This window comes from Meles meles, chromosome 19, assembly GCF_922984935.1.
Source record: "Meles meles chromosome 19, mMelMel3.1 paternal haplotype, whole genome shotgun sequence".
Lineage (NCBI taxonomy): Eukaryota > Metazoa > Chordata > Mammalia > Carnivora > Mustelidae > Meles > Meles meles.
In genome coordinates this window covers 49,416,824-49,431,047 of record NC_060084.1, presented here as the reverse complement: position 1 = coordinate 49,431,047, position 14,224 = coordinate 49,416,824, and the positions used below count along the sequence as shown (strand labels likewise).

Below are 14,224 nucleotides of genomic sequence, written 5' to 3'. Positions count from 1 at the left end.
ATCCACTGAGCCACCCAGGCGCCCCTAAGATTTTCTTTATTTGTCAGACAGAGAGAGCAAGGGGAGCAGGAGGTGGAGGGAGAAGCAGGCTCCCCTCTGAGCGGAACCCTAACCCAGGACCCCGGGATCATGACCTGAGCCGAAGACAGTCGATTAACCGACTGAGCCCCACTAGGCGTCCCATTGCATCCATTTTCATGAGGGATATTGGTCTGTGATTTTTCTTCTTCTGGAATATCTTTCTTTCTGGCATTGATATCAGGATTACACTGATGTCATAAATGAGTTAGGGAGTACTTCTTACCTTGATTTTCAGAAAGAGTTTGTAGGAAACTGTCCTTTATTCCTTGAATGTTTGAATCCACCAATAGAACTGTCAGGGTCTGGGATTTCACTCTCCTTTATAGGTCAACAAATTATTCTGTAATTGTTGCATAAAAGTTGGCAGAAAGCTCAAAACACCTGAGTCGGAGAAAAAGGACTTTGGTATTCAGAGCGTATCAAAAGGAAGAGGATTAGCGTGTCCATATTGATGCATCTCCCCCCACCACCACCCCTGCAAGTACCATGGGGCCTGCAGGGGGAGTCAGAGCCTGGCCTGCTTGCCTGCAGTTACATCACAACATGGAGCTTCAGGAATCTGAGCAGTAAGCAAGTCTCCTCTTCATCTGGGAAGAAATGTTACCTTACCCTTTGGGGCTGCTGGCCGGAACCATGATCTTAAGAAATACATAAACAGCCATCTGAGCTTGGATTCCTTTCTCGCCCAACAAGAATGTTCAGGGATGCTCAGTTCCTTCTGTGGATTGCCTCTCTCTGGGGGCTCAAAGGGAGAATTCTTTCTGTGTGTTCTATTCATTCTTGCGGCTTCTGGTGGAAGCTGGTAACTGTGGCTGTGCCTGCATTGTTCCAATCTCTGCCTCTGTCTCTGCACAGCTTTCCCTTCTGTCTCTAGTCAAACATCCCTCTCTTTCCCCCTTCTAAGTGTGATTGTATTTAGAGCCTACCTGGGTAATCCGGGATAATCTCCCCATCTCAAGACCCTGAGTATAATCACACCTGCAAAGATTTGGGGGGAGGGGGTCTTTTTGCCAAGTAAAGTAACACTCACAGGTTCCAGCATTAGGATTTGGGTCTCTTTGAGGAGGACCACTTTTGAGCCTACCACAGCCATTATATTACACAACCTTTCAAAGACACAGTAAACACAACAGCCCTAATTGAGAGGTTGAAACAAGGAATTAGTAAAAATCTCTCTAATTTATGGAGCATCAAAGGGCAGAAGAATTTAGTAAGAGGGATGATCTTAGGTGAGGCTCAGCAATATTATCACAGATACAGATTCTCTGTATCTTCTCTGCCTTCCAAAGAGTTGACCACACTAATTGTGGCTTCCCTCATGGTTGAAATCAGGCTTCCAGAAGTTTCCGTGGGTATAGTTACAGACCTCCAAGAAGGTCTGCTATCTTTCACTCCCTCTCCCTCTCTGCTCCTCAAAATGACCTCTTAAAAATGCAAAGTGGTGAGCAGTGGCCAGCTGGCTCAGTCACTGGAGCAGAGGTTGAAACTCTTGATCTTAGGGTTGTGAGTTCTAGCCCCATGGTGGGTGTGGAGATTATTTAAAAATTTAAAAAAAATTTTTAATTAAAAATAAAAATGCAAAGTGGGTTAGCATCACTCCTTACATGCTCTTTCGTGGCTTCCCAGTGCTCAGAGTGCAAATCCAGGCCCTTACCAAGCCAGACAAGCCCCAGAAGAATCTGGTTCCACTGAGCTGGCTCCCCACACACTCTGGTCCTTTCCAGTCCAGCAACAGCAACCTTCTTATAGCTCTAGAACATTACCCTGCAGCTTCCCTTCGCCATACCTCTACTCCCGCTGATTCCTCTGACACAACAGCTCTCTCTCTGGACCCTGGCTGATTGTGCCTATAGGTGCTTTTGATCAAGACGAAACTCAGTAACTCTGGGCTCTAGTTCTTCATGGCATGGTTGCCATTGCTGTTATTAGGAGCAAACCACTCCCTGGGACAGACAGACCCCCAGGAAAATCACAGAACTATACCCTCGAGAGGCTAAGAGGCTGTTAAGACCGGGAAAAGCGCGCCAGGGAGAGTAGGGACAGATGGGGACGGCGCGCCCTCTGGCGGTAGAAGGAGGGAACAGCGGAGAAGGATGCTTTTCCCCCTCACTGAAACCAAGCCCAAGGTCAGAGTTGATGATGATGTTCTTTGGAGGCCTGCTACCTGCCACGCCTAACGGTAGCCAGCCGCGCCACCCATGTGACATATAGTATATGTGGAGTTATTTTAAATAGTTAAGAGATTCTTTGTTTCTGTGTGTCTTCCCCACTAGAAAGTGCATAAAGGGACGCCTGGTTTTGTTTTCTTTTTTTTTAAAGATTTTATTTATTCATTTGACTGGGGGGGGGGGGGAGCAGGGGGAGCGGCAGGCAGAGGCAGAGGGAGAAGCAGACTTCCTGCCCAGCAGAAGGGCTTGATCCCAGGACCCTGGGATCACAACCCCAGCAGAAGACAGACGCTCAACCAACTGAGCCACCCAGGCACCCCAGGACTCCTGTTTTATTTATTTATTTATTTTTTAAATTTTTATTTTTTTATTATTATTATTTTTTTATTTATTTGACAGAGAGAAATCACAACTAGGCAGAGAGGCAGGCAGAGAGAGAGAGGAGGAAGCAGGCTCCCCGTGGAGCAGAGAGCCCGACATGGGGCTCGATCCCAGGACCCCGGGATCATGACCTGAGCCAAAGGCAGAGGCTTTAACCCACTGAGCCACTCAGGCGCCCCGGACTCCTGTTTTATTTACCATTGAATCCCCAGGACCTACAATAAGTAGAACAGGGCGCCTGCTTCTCCCTCTGCCTGCCATTCCCCCTGCTTGTACTCTCATGCTCTCTCGCTCTCTCCTGTTCTTGCTTTCTCTCTCTCCCTCTCTCTCTGGCAAATAAGTAAATAAATAAAAAATTTTTATTTATTTACTTGACAGACAGAGATCACAACTAGGCAGAGAGGCAGGCGGGGGCGGGGGTGGGGGTGGCGGTGGCGGGCAGGCTCCCTGCTGAGCAGAGAGTCCAATGTGGGACTCAATCCCAGGACGCTGAGACCATGACCTGAGCCGAAGGCAGAGGCTTAACCCACTGAGCCACCCAGGCACCCCAAATAAAATTTTTTAAAATAAAAATAAATAATTTTTTAAAAAGAGGAACAACAACAAAAAAAGATATTAATCGCATGACTTAATGTCAACTGACTGAGAGATTCAACAAATGTGTGAGAAAGCTGTCCCCTTCCCTCTCCTCCCCTCCTCCCCTCCAATGGCCCCGAGTGAACCATGGTCTCTGGCAGAGGAAAAAAAATCCATTTTGAAAGTGCACAGTCACACTTGGTGTGGACTGTTGCTTTGCACATAGCTTTCTATGTTGTCTTTCTGAAGGTGTTTTTGCAAAGAGGCAAGACCATATTTTGCCCAGCAGCTGTTTGCTTAATGTATAACTTTTCAATATTTAGCAATAGGGTATGTAGACGTCTATCTGTACTTTTTAAAAAGATTTTATTTATTTATTTGAGAGAAAGAGCACAAGTCAGGGGAAGGGCAGAGAGAGGGAAGAGGAGACTCTGCTGAGCATGGAAACCAAAGCAGGGCTCGATCCCAGGACCCTGCGACCATGACCTGAGCCAAAGGCAGAGCTTAACCCACTGAGCCACCCAGGCACCCTGGGTCTCCATCTGTACTCTTGTCCAGGAACATTCGTCTGAGGGGTAGTCCTGATGCTTACGACAGCTTTCTGAGGGCAGAACTGTACTTAAACACATTCACAGATGGAGAAACTGAAGGTAGCTTTGAATGTGATCGTCACTCGTATCTGCTACCAGCTGTATGCAAGTAACTGGGGATATAATAGTATGTAAGAGGGGGAAAATGATAGCCCCTTCCTCATCTTTAAGTCGGGTGGTGACACGTCCTCAACTGTTTGGGACAGTCCATGTTTGCCTGCTGACCCAGCAAAACTATCAGTAGCTCGCTCTTTCTCTCTCAAGTGCCGCGGTCTGGACAACACTTATAGACCCCACTGTATACAAGAGACAGAAATTCATCAGAAAATTGCCCAGGTAAGTTAATAACTATGTTTGTGATAAACATGAAGGAAAGGAAATGATGTGGGGAAAGCAACGGGGGTGGGGGGGGGGGGATTCGTCACCTCTCAGGAGGTGACACGGAAAGAAGAGTGACAGAATGGGACGAGTGAGGGCAGTAAACATTCCAGGCTGGGAATGTCAAGGAAAAGAAAACGAAGATTTTGCATTGTGCTTTAACTTTGTTTGCTACAATCAGCATTTAGTTTGACTTTCTCTCATTGTTGAGATGACAAAGAAAACCAGTGTTTTTTGCTAACTGCAAGAGAATCTGAGGAGTTTTTATAATGGCTGGCTTAATTATAACGAGATCAAAGAAAAGCAGTTGATGAATTAAATATTGAAAAAAATCCAACTTCCTAAAACATACAGGGAGTAGATCTAATTTCCTATTTAGAAAAATACACCAATAATACAGTCCTCAGGATTAAAGGTAATACAACAATTACCCATTGAAACTCTTGTAAATGTTCACAAGGGTATGTCTCTATTTTAGGCTGACAAGATACAGAATAAAGAAAATTCTAACAAGGGAAGACTTCACACCACCTGGCTAATGATGCTGTTCTTAGTACCCGCAAGCAGTCCGATGTGTAAATATCCCTGTCTTCTTACAAAAGGCAAGCTGAATGTTTTGTAATCTTAAAGATAAGGTACAAAGTTCCCGCATTTTTAAAGCTTCCTCTATTTAAAACTTGTAGGTAGTGTGAAGAAAGTCCCCTGGGGACAAGGCAACAAGAAGGGCAGGGAAGCTTGATGTCTCGGGAGTGAGCCAAACAAGGTTAGGCTGATGTCAGGTTATGGTGAGGTGCTTGGGACCCATCCTAAGGGTCATGAGAAGCCACAGAAAACTGTGACTCACTTTTGAGAGTGACCTGATCAGATCTGAGCTGTGGTCTCACAGGAGCCATGGTGCATGCTGGGAAGTCACAGAGGAGGTGGGAGCAAAATCCAGGAGCAAGACTATGGTGACTGGACAAAGGTGGGGAGAGGGGCAGTAGCCAGGACCAGCTTAATTCATAGGACATTTAGGAGATAAAAGCAACATGACTTGGGGGCAAACTGGATATTTATCAGTCATTCAGGATTTACTGAGCACCTGCTATGTGCCGGGTGTTTTTCTGGGGAGTGCTGGAAACAAGAGGAGACATAGGAGAGGTTGGTCAAGGATGGTAAGCTCATACATGGCTTTTGTAACTGGAAGACCATCACGGCATTCCTTTAGATGGGGACTCTTGGAAGAGGGCTGATTACGGAGGAGCAAATCCTAAGCCATTTTGGGAACCTTGCATTTGAGTTCCTTATGGGACATCCAATTAGCGATGTCAAGTAGGCAGGTGGATATACAGATGCAGAAGTCATCTGAAAGCTCCAGGCTGGACATAAAAGTCTGGAAGTCAGCTGCATTTCAAGGACAGCTGAAGCCATCGCATGGATGAAATTGCCCAGTAGAACAAGTATAGTAAGATGGTCAAGGAAGGAAGACTGAGTCAAAAAGGAAGAGAAAAACACCAACTAGAGAAGCAGAAGGAAAATCAAGACAGTCTTGTGCCACAGAGGCTGAGGAAAGTGAACGTTTGAAAAGGGATGTGGTCGACTCTGTCAAATGCTGCCTAATTGCCCAAGGCAATCCAGCTAAGGTGTGGCAGGACTGAAATTTAAAAATCAGGTGTAACTATTTAATAAACAGTGCCAGGCCAAATGGCTAGCCATTTGGAAACAAAATTAAACCCTTACCTCACACTGTATGCAATTACAAATTCTTGCCAAGGTAGAAGTCTAAAAGTAAAAACACAAGATAACAATATTTTTTTAAATAGAAAAAGTTTCACAATCTTGGTGTGTTAAGGTCTTCTTAAGGCAAGACAGGAAACACAGCAACCGTAAAAGAAAGAAACAGATTTTTCTTTTTAATAAACTAGAGGAAAATGTTTGCAGCACATTTGGCAGCGTTAATACTCTCCATATACAACAACCCAACAGCAAAACTGAGAGACTCAAAGAGATGAGCAGACAGTTCGCAGAAAATGGATGCAAATAGCCATAGATGACCACCTCTCTGATGCTTGAAGAAGTGCAAATAAAACAACGAGACACCATTCCTTGGATTAAAAATTTTAATGAAGGGGCACCGGGGTGGCTCAGTGGATTAAAGCCTCTGCCTTTGGCTCAGGTCATGATCCCGGGTCCTGGGATCAAGCCCCGAGTCCAGCTCTCTACTCAGCAGGGAGCCTGCTTCCCCCTCTCTCTCTCTGCCTGCCTCTCTGCCTACTTGTGATCTCTGTCTGTCAAATAAATAAATAAACAAAATCTTTAAAAAATTTTTTAATGTAGCTCTATTTCCTGATCTGGTGTATTTGTGGTGTGAAATTAACACAGTTCTTCACTCTATTAATTCTAATAACCCTATTTAAAAAGTACAATTTTCTGGGGCACCTGAGTGGCTCAGTGGGTTAAAGCCTCTGCTTTCAGCTCAGGTCATGATCCCAGAACCTGGGATCGAGCCCCGCATTGGCTCTCTGCTCAGCAGGGAGCCTGCTTCCTCCTCTCTGCCTGTCTCTCTGCCTACTTGTGATCTCTGTCAAATAAATAAATAAAATCTTTAAAAAAAAAAAGGTACAATTTTCTATATGTATGTTATTTCTGAATGCCTTCAAAAAGACCGCAGACACAAAACGTACAGACCCAACAACTCAACAGTCCCACTTATGGGATTCTTTCCTTCATTTTGCAAATTGATAACGAAAAGATAAACAACCCAATTTATTTTATTTCTTTAAGATTTTTTTTCCTTAAGGCATCTCTACACCCAACGTGGGGCTTGAACTCATAACTCTGAGATCTAGAGGTGTGTGTTCCACTGACTGAGCCAACCAGGTGCCCCCAGCCCAATTTATTTCAAAAATGGACAATGGACTTAACAGCCCATCGACAGAAGACGATTCCCAGCAGGCAGAAAACACAGGGAACAAAATGTCCTGAGTGGTCATAAAAATTCCATTTAAAGTTAAAAAGAGATCTCTATTGCTTTACACTCATAAATTTAATAATTGATAACATCCACCTCTGGGGTACAAGGGGGTTCCAATACTGTACTGGTAGAAATGGGAATTGTTAACAGTCTCCAGGGGAAAACCATTGGGTAATAACTACTAAATATGTAGAGTCTTTGACCTAGAAAGCCTATATTTTATCAGTTATCAGTATGTATGGCTGGATGTCTGATAATATTTTGTGCATTGGGGTGGGGTGTGGAATGAAGAACAGCAAAGCTTAAAAAAAAGAAAAAGCAATGATTCTCTCCAAGTGGCAAGCCTATACCATGAAATACTATGAGACTATTACAAAGATTCCATTAGAATTATCTGTGTTCACCTAGAGAGAGGGACATGGGATAGGCGGTCACAAAAGGCAGTGACGTGCGTGATTTGATTTTGTTATTTTTTTAAGGCTTTATTTATTTATTTGATAGAGATCACAAGTAGGCAGAGAGGCAGGTAGAGGGAGAGAGGGGGAAACAGGGTCCCCGCTGAGCAGAGAGCCCAGTGTGGGGCTTGATCCCAGGACCCTGAGATCATGACCTGAGCGGAAGGCAGAGGCTTTAACCCACTGAGCCACTGAGGAGCCCCTTGATTTTGTTATTTTAAAAAAATACATATAGGGGCACCTGGCTGGTTCAGTCGATAGGACATAAGGCTCTTGATCTTGGGGGTTGTGAATTCGAGCCCCATGTTGGGTGTAGGGATTCCTTAAAAATAAAAAAATCTTGAAAAAGATAATAAAATACTTAAAAACTAAAACACATACACACACACACACACACACACACACACACACACACACACACACACACATGATCTTACATATGTTTGTAGGAAGCAGACCACGGTCTAGAACTCCATCTCTAGGGTCCTAGAAGCCTGTGGCTAAACCCCAGCATTCTTGTCTTCTCCCCATACGTGATAACCTCTCTGGGCCTCAGTTTTCTTGACTGTAAAAGAGGTTAATTATAATATCTATCTCCCAGATCCGTTGGAAGAAAGTGAAGTGGAAAAAAATGCTTAGCGATGCCTGGTGGGCCAGTCCAGATCACAGAGGTAAGCAGGCTCTCCGGAACACTGACAACACCATGGAGGAAATCCTACCACACTGTGAGGGAGTTCTGGCGGACAGAGCAGGAGGGGAGTGAGACACAGGGGATTAACATTTTGTATCAGTTTGACTGGTTACAGCCAGCATGGGTTACTTGTAATATTTTTTTTAATCCACTAAAGTGGAAGGAAAGGAGGAAGAGCAAAGGAGGGAGTCAGCCCTGAATTTACCAGCTCTCTGAGTAGTGGTGGGAAAGGGGGCTTGGGCAGGGCAGAGGCCCCAAGACACCCCAAAAGGTGATTTAAGCCATCGAGTGGCCCTGGGCAAATGGCTGTTCCTCTCTTGACTTCAAGAGTCCCTTCTGGGCAGAATGGAGCTGCCAGCATTACCCAATGCAAAACATGCTGCTGACTACCAAGGACAGGTTTGAGTTTGAGTCCCAGTATCCCTTATGTGACACTAGGAGCTGGACCTCTTGTAAGGGCTCCACTCTTATCCACCCACTTGCTTCCTTAGTTCACATCAATTTTCTGAGTCAGGTACTTTATATTATCCCCATTTTGTAGGTGGGGGAAACTGAGGCACAGAAAGCTCACTTGCAGGACTTCACACACTGAAATGTGGCCAGAATTCAAATGCAGGCAGCCTGGTTCTGAATCCAGCCTGTGGAGCACCAAGCCCTCCTATGTCCCCCTCTCCCAGCCTCAGTTTACTCAACTGCAAAATAGGCTTCTCGACACTCAACATCTTCAGTTCATTGCAAGGGTTAAATAACCACAGGATTGGGCCTAGGAGAAGTGTTTTTTAAAATGGGAGCTTTTGGGGGGACATGGGTGGCTCAGTGGGTTAAGCCTCTGCCTTTGCTCAGGTCATGATCTCAGGGTCCTGGGATCGAGCCCCACATCAGGCTCTCAGGGAGCCTGCTTCCCACCCGCTCCCCCCACACACCCCCCCCCCCCGCCTCTCTGCCTACTTGTGATCTCTGTGTGTTAAATAAATAAATAAAATCTTTATAAAATAAAATAAAATGGGAGTTTTTGATTCTTAAATACAGAGATTAAATGGGCAAGAGAAGGTTGGGGGGGTGAGATGTGGGTGAAACAGACAAGAGGTATTAAGAGATACAAACTTCTAGTTATAAAATAAATCACAGGGATGAAAAGTACAGCTTAGGGAATGTGGTCAACAAGATTGTTATTGCATAGTTTGGGGACAGATGGGGGCCACACTTATCACCAGGAGCACTGAGTAAGGTACAGAACTGTCCAACCACTATGCTGTACACCTGAAACTAACATAAACTTGTATGTTAATTGCACCTCAATTTTAAAAAAGGGGGGGAGCCTTTGTTACCCAGGACCCTCCAGGAGGAAGACAAAGGCGCACAGGCCTCCAGCTCCTGTGTTAATGTTCCTGGTGAGTATTCAAAAATCCACTGAGAAGGGAAACAAAGGTGGGCAGGGTGCCAGGCCCTTGCTCTTCCAGAAACCACAGGGCGAGGTGACCAGAAGCCTGTGCACCCCTCCCCACGCTCTCAGCCAGGAGACAGGCCCCTTGGCTTTGCCACGGGCTCCCCACTTCCCTCACCTCACCACAAGGCATCCTGTTGCGGTCGGTCGTGCCAGAGAAGGTAGTGGAATCTGGGGTGTAGTGAGACCCGCCTGTTCCACCAGGGTGTGAAGCAAGGCCCTCCCCGCTGCCGGGCCCCAGCAGATAAAGGTGGCCTGGGCCAGCCTTGAGCTCCTAGCCGTGCCTGCATGCCTCACCTGCCATGTCCGCCCCCTGTGCGCTGCTCACCTGGGCCCTCCTGGCTCTCTTCGGCCTCGGGCTCGGGGTGCCTGGAGAAGACTTTCCATGCTCCTGCTGCCCCATAGTGCCCCGGAGAGAGTGGAAGGCCCCGGCATCCAAGTGCGTGGATAAGTTGAAACTGCCCGCACGCTACGTGGTGGTGTCACACACAGCCGGCAGCCCCTGCGACAGCCCGGCCTCGTGCCTGAAGCAGGTCCAGAACGTGCACAGCTACCACGCAGGAACGCTGAACTGGTGTGACGTGGGCTACAAGTGAGTGCGGAGCGGGGGCAAAGGCCGGAGCCGGGGCGGATGGAGGGAAAGGTGCGCTGGCCCGAGGGACCCGCCTTGGCCGGCGGTTCCAGACTCCCCCTGGCTGAAGGGCAGGCTTGCTTTCTCCCCAGGGCGGGCACACAAGACTGCACATGTGCGCGTGGCATGCAGGTGCTAAGAGGAGAAAGGGCTGAAATCTATGCTCTGCTCCCCCCGTGGGAGGGACAGCCTTTGCCAACACAAAAGAAAGTGTCCTCTACACTGCAGTCATTTCATAAAGACCGCCGCCTCTGCTGGGAGGCAGACAAGCAGGCTGGTTCAGCGCAGAGGACAGGGGACGGCGGTGGGGGGCAGGGGGTGGTGTCACCAACGCTTTCCCCATTTTGGTTTTCTCTCCTTCCTCTGCAAAGTCAGCTTGTGGCCCCCACCGGCTCACTAAAGCAGCCAATACATACATGCAAAGCCCTTAGGACACCACCCGGCATGCACTACGAGTTCATGGGCTCTTGCCCTTAGGCACTTACTATGTGCTAGGCCCTGCCCAGCTGCTGGGACGGGGCACACATGAACAGTGCAAATCTGGCCCAATGGGATTTAAAGACCAACAGGGAGGAACAAGTGGGAAACAAAGGCAACCAGATGAATTCAGCTGGTGATGGAAGCAATAAGGCCGGGTGGGAGTGGCGGGGAGACTGAGGAGGCTCTGGGATGGGGGGCTGCAGGGAGAGTGGTAAGCTGCAAGTCCAACAGGGGTAAAGGCTATGAGGACAAGTGAGAGGGTCATGCCTGGAGGACAGAGGTCAGGATGGCTGGAGGGAGCTGGGAGGAATGACATGAAACAAACGGGGAAGACCAGGTGGGCGGCGCCTTGTGGACCACCCTAAGAAAGATTGGAGCCATGGGAGGGGCGTGAGCCCGCTGGGTGTAGGAGCTCCCTCTGGCGGCTGTGGGGAGAAGAGAATGCAGGTGGGTGACAGCAGAAACAGACTGCTAAGATCTCAGTCTGGAGCCCGTGCCCCTCCCTGCACTGCAGCGAATAACTTTGAACCCTACAGGTTCTCAGACCTTGGTAAGCAGCAGTCACGGTACTGGAAATCCAGGTTCCTGGCTTCCAATACGGCTGGGGTGAGGCTAGGAAACCTGACGTCACTGGAAGTCTAGCCGCCAAGGGTATCCCCAGCAACTCGGCTCAAGCTTTTACAATCCCAAGGCTTCATCTTCCAGGATTTGTCTCCAAGACTCAGGGACTCCGATCCTAAGTGTTTCCATGAGGTAGTGAAAGCTTGGCTCCCCAGACTCTAGCCTAAATCGCCTCACAGAAAAGCAGACTGAAGTCTGTTTCTGAGATTTTAGGATTTAGAGTCTGATTCCAACATTCTGGATCTCTCTTCTTGTCACACATCACATTCTTTGGGTCTCAGTGTCTTTACTGAGAAAAAGGGCTCCTCACTCGACCCAGCTGGTGGTGGTGCTGGAGGTTTAAACTAGACACTTCCATTTCACAAACACACAGGGAGTCCCAATTGCCCGTGCCAGGTGCTAAGGCTGTGGCAAGGCCAAAAGCAGCCCAGTCCTGGAGGCCAGCATCACCCTGGAATTTCTAGTCTCTCTGGAGCCAGATTCTTCTGCACCTGGCTTCCTGCATGAGAGGTTCAGGACCCAAAGATTCTGAACATCCAACATTCTTTACATCATTGGTGACTGTGAGAGCAAGAGGGCGGAGGCAGCGATCTCACAACTCCAAAATGCTGATCTTCTAGCTAATTCCAATGTGCCAAAATCAGACTCGCTCCATCAAGATGTGTCAGATGAGTCTTGAGGATCTGATGCCAGGACTGGAAACTTCCAAGAGCCAGATGCCAGGACTCCAGGGTCTGTATCTGGTTTTGATGCCAATCCTTGAGTCTCAGATCCTGTCACTCAGTGTACCCCAGCAGGGAACAGAAAGCAGGAAGCAGGCTGGGCCAAGGGGAGAAAAGCTTCTTGAAGGGGAGTTCTGAGAGGCAGGTGTCTATGGGGCATGACCTTGGGGCTGACAGTGTACCTGCCTCAGAGGATTGCATGTGAGGACTCAGCAAATCAGGAGTTCAACAAATCCTCCTGGGAGGCTGGAGGAAGCAAGGAATCACCTGGGTGGGAGTCCCAGGGACCCGGATGAGAATCTGGACTCCCCTGTCTGGCTGTGTGATTGCAGGCAGATATCCCTACCTCTCTGATTCTCCAGCTGCAGAATGGAGGCAGTACTGGCTCACGGTTGGCTATGAGGGTGTAGTGTGGTGCCTAGCACATGGCAGGGGCCAGAGGCATTGGATTTCAGGAGAAGAGGGAGGTGTTGGGGGGAATCGTGTGTAAGTAGCATGGGGCAGGGGGGGAAGGGGAGAAGGAGGCCCTCCCTTACTCATCAAGTCCATACCTCCCCCACCCCAAACACATAGCTTCCTGATTGGAGAAGATGGGCTCGTGTATGAAGGCCGGGGCTGGGACACCAAGGGCGACCACACAGGCAAGATCTGGAACCCTATCTCCATTGGCATCTCCTTCATGGGTAACTATATGGGTGAGTGTCCAGCTGATGGCATGGCGGGCCGGCCTGGGATCTGGGGGATGATGCCGCATGGTATGTAGTCCTTGGGAAGTTCTGCTACCTCCAAGCTCTGTGACCTTGGGCAAGTGAGTCGGCCTCTCCAAGCCTCACCATTTCCTTTGGAGAATGACCGTTTCTTTGCAACCGCATGGTCTGGGCCAGGATGAGTTAATCTGTATAAAAGTTCTTCGGCCAGTCTGTGGCTCATAGGAATATGAGCCTGAGACACAGCCACCGTCATGGGGAGGACTCAGAGGTCTGGGGGCAGAGGAGGTAGGATAAGCTCTCATCTTGACACTTGCTGAGGGGGCACCTGGGTGGCTCAGTGGGTTAAAGCCTCTGCCTTCGGCTCAGGTCATGATCCCAGGGTCCTGGGATCAAGCCCCACATCAGGCTCTCTGCCCAGCAGGGAGCCTGCTTCCCTTCCTCTCTCTCTGCCTACTTGTGATCTCTCTCTGTGAAATAAATAAATAAAATCTTAAAAAAAAAAAAAAGAACTGACACTTGCTGAGGGTTTAACCTGTGCCAGGCACTGTTCTGTGAGGGCTTTACATTAAAAAAAAAAAAACCTCATTTTCTTGTCCCACAGCCTCACGGGCACGTGGCATCATTCTCTCCTTTTACCACGGAGGAAACTGAGGCACAGCAGGATTAAGTTCCTGTTAGGGGACTGGCAGACCCCGTTCTGGGCGCTATTGGGGCAGGGTGCACATTGGAACCACTGCCCCACACTACCTCTGCCCCTCAAGGAAGCCCCAACCTAAGTCCTGCTTCTGTCTCCCCCAGAGCGGTCACCTCCACCCCGGGCCCTCAGGGCAGCCCAAAGTCTGCTGGTTTGCGGTGTGACTCAGGGAAAGCTGAGCCCCACGTATGAGGTCAAAGGACACCGGGATGTGCAGCGGACACTCTCTCCAGGCGACCAACTCTATGAGATCATCCAGACTTGGCCACACTACCACGAGTGAGACCCTGTCTCCTCCACACCCAGAAACCCCACCACCGACCCTCCAATAAAGGTGCAGCTCGAATTGCATTCCTGCGTCTCACCACATGCCTCCCGTCCTTCTCAACCTCCCACAAGACCCCCAGCCGTTCCCACCCGCCCTGGGGCCCAGCACTCTGTCCTCGCTGGTGCTCAGAACCCAGAGGCCCCGACCCTGAACCAAGACCCCAGAGATCCCAGCTTGGAAAGAACATCACAGCTCAGAACCCAGAGGTCTCAGGTCAGAGCGCAGGAATCAGCACCAAGTTGGCCCAGATGTCACTGACGGCAGCTCGGGGGTCCCGTGGGACCACAAACCATGCTCCACGACACCCCTCCTCCAGCACTC

The 14,224-nt window shown here is 48.7% G+C and overlaps 2 protein-coding genes across 4 annotated transcripts in view; one reads left to right on the top strand and one right to left on the bottom strand.

Annotated features, from left to right (window-relative positions):
• CCDC61 (coiled-coil domain containing 61) overlaps nucleotides 1–14,224 on the bottom strand; it is a 50,320-nt gene that overhangs the window by 13,235 nt on the left and 22,861 nt on the right. For all 3 annotated transcript variants that reach the window (XR_006816208.1, XR_006816207.1, XR_006816209.1), the window contains exon 15: nucleotides 305–462. The gene's annotated coding sequence lies outside the window, so the exon portion shown is untranslated. The remainder of the gene's footprint in view (nucleotides 1–304; nucleotides 463–14,224) is intronic.
• Nucleotides 9,245–13,973, top strand: PGLYRP1 (peptidoglycan recognition protein 1). The gene is made up of 3 exons (XM_045987684.1): nucleotides 9,245–10,309; nucleotides 12,745–12,866; nucleotides 13,680–13,973. Exons 1-3 carry the CDS (start codon nucleotides 10,020–10,022, stop codon nucleotides 13,856–13,858), a joined length of 591 nt encoding a protein of 196 aa, XP_045843640.1. The 5' UTR covers nucleotides 9,245–10,019; the 3' UTR covers nucleotides 13,859–13,973.

Coding starts and splice junctions, on each gene's coding strand:
- PGLYRP1 (XM_045987684.1), top strand. CDS start 10,020: ATGTCCGCCCCCTGTGCGCTGCTCACCTGGGCCCTCCTGGCTCTCTTC. Junction 10,310..12,744: donor TGGTGTGACGTGGGCTACAA/GTGAGTGCGGAG, acceptor CCAAACACATAG/CTTCCTGATTGGAGAAGATG. Junction 12,867..13,679: donor CTTCATGGGTAACTATATGG/GTGAGTGTCCAG, acceptor TGTCTCCCCCAG/AGCGGTCACCTCCACCCCGG.